At 54.1% G+C, this 6,000-nt stretch overlaps 1 protein-coding gene across 1 annotated transcript; it reads left to right on the top strand.

Moving 5' to 3' along the window:
• The first annotated feature begins 903 nt into the window (after nucleotides 1-903).
• On the top strand, nucleotides 904-4,892 carry CHP2 (calcineurin like EF-hand protein 2). Its single transcript, XM_022588633.3, has 7 exons — nucleotides 904-1,122; nucleotides 1,528-1,600; nucleotides 1,709-1,789; nucleotides 1,917-2,047; nucleotides 2,236-2,297; nucleotides 3,079-3,201; nucleotides 3,400-4,892. The coding sequence occupies exons 1-7, from the start codon at nucleotides 1,056-1,058 to the stop codon at nucleotides 3,451-3,453; spliced, it is 591 nt and encodes a 196-aa protein (XP_022444341.2). The 5' UTR covers nucleotides 904-1,055; the 3' UTR covers nucleotides 3,454-4,892.
• Nucleotides 4,893-6,000: the final 1,108 nt, after the last annotated feature.

Here is a 6,000-nt window from a genome sequence, read left to right as displayed (position 1 = left end):
TTGTCATTATTATGTAAAGGTTGGTGACAGTGAGGTTTGTAACGCTCCCTCAGGCTGTATGTGGATACCCCTGGTGCTTGAGGGCTGGTCGGAGGGCTGTCAGTCCCTTAGCTGGAGCTTCTACCAGAGCCCAATAGGGCTCATAAGGGAGCAGCCGGGGTGGCTGGGGACTATAGCAAGAGGACCCCTCAGGATGCCCCCTCTACACATGGCAGCTGTTCCCAGCTGCCCCCAAGCGGCGCCAGGCAGGACTGCGGGCCTAGTGGTGTCAGATCTGATTTTTCAGAAGCCAGGAATTTGGGATTTGGGGTTAAATATCCAGATTTTTAAGCATTGACTCAATTAAACAACAAGGCTGTGTGGACCAAACAAAAGAGATGAAACCAAGATACGCTGACTTGTCCAGAGAGAGAAGCATAGCTGGGACTCCAATCCAAGTCGTTCAAACCCGGAGCTCCTTCCACTTAAACCAGCCCTTGCTCTCCGCCTCCCAACCCTCCTCGCTTCAGCCCCGTTTGGGACTCTTTCAAGGCCTCTGCCTCCAGGCCCGAGGGGGCCCCAGGCTGGGGCCATCCCGGATTGGGACGAATGCGTCTAGCTCCCCTGCCCACCCGTCACCCACTTCCCAGAAGGGCCTGGATTCTGTCTCCAGATGAAGAAGGGCGGACCTCGCTCGAGCCTTGCTCGGCGGCACCCGGGAGGCCCACGGCCGGGAGGGAGGGCTGGGCCGGGCGGGAGGAGGCGGGTCGGTGCCGGGGCGAGAGTGGGGACGGGGACTCGCGGCCGGCGGACCCGGCCCAGCCCAGCCCCTCCCCTCCCCGCCCCGCCCGACCTCAGAGTCTCGGGATGCAACCGCGCGTTCTTCGCTCCCGCCCCGCTGACCCCGCCACACTGGCACGGTTTTCTATTCGCCCGGGTCGCGGGTGGGAGGCGTGGAGCGGCGGGGTTCAGGAGCCTGGCTCCCCGCCAGGGCTGTGGCCTTCGGCCCAGGGGCCACCAGGCGGCCGCGCCTGCGAGGCGGGAGGGGAGGACGCCGGCCCCGGTGCAGCTCGGCCATGGGCTCCCGCAGCTCCCACGCCGCCAGGATCCCCGACGTGGACAGCATCCAGCGGGAGACCGGCTGTGAGTGCGGCGCATAGCGCCCGGGAACCCCGTAGGGTTCCGGGGGAGGGTCCCGGGGCCGGGCGAACCTAGAAGATCCTAGCGGCCGGGCTCGCGGGCGTGGGGCGCGTTCACTCAGGGGTCCCGGCTCCGGGCTTGCGGGCACCTAGGTAGCCTCCAGCCGGGGTCGAGGCAGACTGCAGGACCGGAGGCGGATGGAGGGGTGGCTTTGGTCTCTTTGGGTCTCCCGGATCTCCCGGGTCGCACCCCGCCAGCTCGGCCCCGGGGCCCGGGTGGAACCTCCCTCCAGCCAGCCCCCCGCCCCCCGCTCAACCCCCGTGGCCGCCTTGGGCATGGAGCGCGCCCCGGGGTTCGGCCGCGTCCCCAGAGTCCTCGGGGAGTCACCGTCCGCCTCCGCCCCCTCAGTCTCGCAGGCCAGTCTGCTCCGCCTCTACCACCGGTTCCGAGCGCTTGACAGGAATGAGAAGGGCTACCTCAGGTGAGCCGGAGCTGGCCTTCTGACCTCTCACCTCTGCCTCACTGACCCCGTCCCCTCCTTGACCATGTTCCGTCTTTGCCCCACCCCCCTTAAACTTTGACTTTCCAGCCGCGTGGATCTGCAGGAGATCGGGGCGCTGGCCGTGAACCCTCTGGGAGACCGCATTATAGACAGCTTCTTCCCTGACGGGTGAGCCTCGCCGCGGGTGGGGAGGTGGGGGTGAGAGCTTGTCGGGGGAGGTTAGCGACTGAGGCAGAGGCAGGGCCACGGCGACCACCGCGCCTGCACCATTGTCTGCCTCCCCCCCACCCCCCAGGAGTCTGCAACTGGACTTCCCAGGCTTTGTCAGAGTCCTGGCTCACTTTCGACCTGTAGATGTTGAGGACCACGGAAACCGGGACCCGCAGGAACCCGAGCCCCTCAACAGCAGAATGAACAAACTTCGCTGTGAGTCTGTGCCCCCTACCGGGTGAGACCCCAGATTGACCACACCCGTTGAGAGGGCCCAGGCACCTTCCACTCCCTGTGTGGGCCCATTGGTGCCCCCCGCACCCCCCACTCCTCCAAGGTGAACTTTGGAGGGAAGAGAAGCAGGGACAACCCACCTTCCTTTTCCCCCTCCACTCTCTTCCCAGTTGCATTCCAGCTCTATGACCTGGATCGAGATGGAAAGATCTCCAGGCATGAGATGCTGCAGGTTGGAAGAACCCAAGGGAAGGGGGGTGTGGTAGAACGGAATGGCTGTGGGCGATGGAGGGATGATTGGTGGGTGGGAGATGCAGATGACTGGGGTGTTGGGCGGGGAATAGGAGTGGGTGGGGTTGGAGTGTGGGTTAGTTGGGAGATGGGATGGGGAACATTAGGGTATGAGGTTGGAAATAGATCAGTAGCTCTCAACTGGGGGTGATTTTGCCCCCTGAATGACACTGGCAATATGTAGAGACCTTTTTGTTTGACGGGGTGGTGCCTGGGACCTAGTGGGTAGAGGTCAGGAACACTGCTAAACATTTTACAATACCCAGGGTGGTACCCTGGGTACCAGGGGTACAATACCCCTCCCCCCACCAAAAGGAGTTATCTGGCCCCAAATGTCAATAGTGCTGAGACTGAGAAACTCTGGGATAGATGTGATGATGTGGGGGATGGATTTGGGACTAGTTGGAGGATGAGATGGGGGATGGGGTGGAGGATAGGCAGAGATTGGGTTCTAAGGTTGGGCTTGAGTAATGAGCTTGGGCACATTATTGAGGTGAGAGTGGGATAGTGAATGACAGATGGGGGGGTTGGATGGAGAAGCAATGGGGGAATTATTGGGGGCTGTGGTGGGAAGTGACTGGAATCGGGGGAAAATGAATGAGGGATGGATTACAAAATTGGCACTAACATTTGGGGTGATGCGGACAAGGTTTGGGGTATGGTGTCAGTAGTCTCTGTGCCTCCTCCTTATGGCTGTCTCTGTCTCTTCCTCCACCACCCAGGTACTCCGGCTGATGGTTGGGGTACAGGTGACAGAAGAGCAGCTGGAGAGCATTGCTGACCGCACAGTGCAGGAAGCCGACGAAGATGGGGATGGCGCTGTGTCCTTCCTGGAGTTCACCAAGGTCAGGATGCCCTCAGGCCTGGGAAGTTGAGACCAGGAGTCCCTAGGACAGGTGGACATGGGAAATGAAGTTGGAAGGAGGATGGCAGAAAGAGAGGGGGTCCCCCAGGGAATCATGGGGCCTGGGGGATGGGAGAGGAGGCTGGAAGCGTAGAGGTTTGGAAGTCAAGCCTCTTGACTACCACCCGTCTCCCCGCAGTCCTTAGAGAAGATGAACATTGAGCAGAAAATGAGCATCCGGATCCTGAAGTGACGCCCTTTGTGCCATGGGTAGCTTACATGGACCAGTTCTGCTTGGGATTCCTCCTCAGGGAGGCCCAGCCCCAGTGAACTGTATACTTACTTGTACACTGAGCTCTAATTAGGACCAAGGAGAAAAGCTTGGAGGGGTGTTTACCAACTCATTTGATCTCAGATCTGTGAATCAGCCAGAAAATTTTTGGTTGCAAGTGACTGAAAACCCAAATCAAAAGGATTTCAGTTAAAAAAGAATTTTATGGGCTCATGTATTGAAAAAGTGTGGAAGTATCCAGAAAACTGGGAAGGTCTGGAAGTGTCTCAGGCACAGCTGAATCCAAGGACCAAAATGATGCTATCAGGACTCAGTTATTCTCTGTCTCTCATCTCAGCTTTCTTTTGTGTTGTATTCGTTCTCAGGTGGGCTCTTTCCTTGTAGTGGAGGATGCCCACCAGCAGTTCCAGGCTTCCATCCTACTAGCCTAGTAATGCAGAGGGAAGAGATTTTCTTGTTCAATAATTCCAAGCCAAGAGTCTCATTAGCCCCCCTGGAACCTTGTCCTTTCTCCAGGGGAATGGAACTTTCTATCTGGCCAGGACTGTGTCATGTGCTAAATGCTAGAGCCAGGAAATAAGGCCTGAGGAGGACTCAAGATGGGGTATGGGATGGTTGCTTAAAGGAAAATGCAGGGCTATTATCAGAAGGGGAAATGATGCTGGTCAGGCAAAACAAGAGATATCCATTAGTGTTAGGTTGACCAAATGGAGGGATCCTTGAAGTCTGGCTTCTTAAGTGGGTTTTCACTGATGAAGGTGGGTAGTGGGGGAAGAGGTGATGTAAAAATAATAAAGAAGACATACCTTCCTAGAGTATGAAATAATTAAAAGGCTTGGAGAGTACTTCCATTTTGTTTCACAGTAAGATGTTCAAGCATTGGCATATCACAGAAGAGAGTGTAAAAGTCACATAAAATCATGAGATTCTATGTCTGTAGCAAAGCACTCTGGCTATACGTAAAGGAGATGCTGTCGGTACCCTGCTCATATCCCTTCCGAGGCCTGTGCTGGAGTTGTCTTGTATCAACACATTGATACAAGACACACTGGGAGCCAATTGTGCTTCTATCTTCCTAAGTCTGCTTTCAGTGATGTCAGGCTTGGTAGCTTGAAAGTGCTGCGGTGGGAATATTTACACCATAGACATTGGCAGCAATAGTCCAGCACTTTTCTGCTTAGGAGAGCCTGTTTTTAAACATTTATTAGCACATCAGCTGCTCGGCATTCACCATTACTGTATATGTCAATGACTTTTCTCCCAGCTTTATTGAGATATAATTGGCATACAAAAAACTGCACATAATTAATGTATGCAATTTGGTGAGTTCGGACATGTGTATACGCTTGTATTACCATTACCATGATTAAGGTAATAAACATATCCATCATCTCCAAAAATTTCCTGTGTCCCTTTGTTTTCTAGGTTTATTTTAACATATGTAGTAGGAACACGTAACATGAGACCTAACATGCTTAACGTATGCTTAAGTACACAGTATTACTGTTGACTAGGCACTCTGTCGTATGGCAGATCTCTGGAACTTACTCATCTTGTATAACTGTAACTTTTACCCATTGAACAACAGGTTCTCATATCCCCTTCCCCCCATCCCCTGGCAATCACCATTCCATTGACTACTTCTGCACACTTGACTATTTTAGATGCCTCATAGAAGAGGAATCATGCAGCACTTGTCTTTCTGTGACTAATTTCATGCAGCATAATGTCTCCCAGGTCCATCCATGTTGTCACAAAGGGTAGGATTTCCTTCTTTTTAAAGACTGAATAATATTCCATTGTATGCGTATACCACACTTTCTTTATCTACTCATCTGTTGATGGACGTTTGGGTTGATTATTGTGAATAAGGCTGCAAAGAACATGGGAGTGCAGGTATCTCGTCAAGATAGTGATTTCATTTCCTTTGGACATACACCCAGAAGTGGGACTGCTGGATCATGTGGTAGTTCTATTTTTAATTTTTTGAGCAACCTTGACGGCTTCTTCCTGCAAGCATGGGTGACACTGCCCAAGGGCTTTGCCTGCCGTAGGCATGTGCTCAGCCTTTGTGAGGGGCAGGTGGAAGTGCCAGGGAGTCAACATCCATGGAAGCAGCTCTCAACCAATGACAGATGGAAATTGGAGGATAAATACTCGCTTCCTCACCCCTCAGGTGGGACAACAGGGGCAAGGTCTCTTCATTCTCAGAAATCTCCAGCAGGTTTGAGCCCCAGCTGCCTACGATATTAACCTGCTTGCTATGGTACCCTGTTTGGCTCCTTCTATCCTGTCTCCCTTTTCCCCTGTCAGTGCTTCCTGCATCACCTCACATATAAACAGCTAGCTGTCAAAGCGTTGTCTCAGGACGCTCTGGAGAAACTCAACCTGAGATGTGCTAGACCTTCCAGAACACGAGCTCACTGTCCTCTGTGGTTGCAGGTACTCAGTGGGACACTCAGAGGGAGCACCGTGTTAGGTGACTGTACAGCTCCTGGCGTTTTCCGA

The sequence above is a fragment of the Delphinapterus leucas genome, chromosome 15, assembly GCF_059928025.1.
Source record: "Delphinapterus leucas isolate spDelLeu-1000000601 "Yukka" chromosome 15, BTC_Dleu_Yukka2, whole genome shotgun sequence".
NCBI classification, from domain to species: domain Eukaryota; kingdom Metazoa; phylum Chordata; class Mammalia; order Artiodactyla; family Monodontidae; genus Delphinapterus; species Delphinapterus leucas.
Note: the sequence above shows the minus strand (reverse complement) of the source record. Positions and strands in the feature narration are given on the sequence as shown.

Excerpts from the sequence above, each read along its gene's own strand:
- CHP2 (XM_022588633.3), top strand. The coding sequence starts at position 1,056 with ATGGGCTCCCGCAGCTCCCACGCCGCCAGGATCCCCGACGTGGACAGC. Across the intron at positions 2,298-3,078 it reads CCAGGCATGAGATGCTGCAG|GTACTCCGGCTGATGGTTGG; the intron begins GTTGGAAGAACC and ends TCCACCACCCAG. Across the intron at positions 3,202-3,399 it reads CCTTCCTGGAGTTCACCAAG|TCCTTAGAGAAGATGAACAT; the intron begins GTCAGGATGCCC and ends GTCTCCCCGCAG.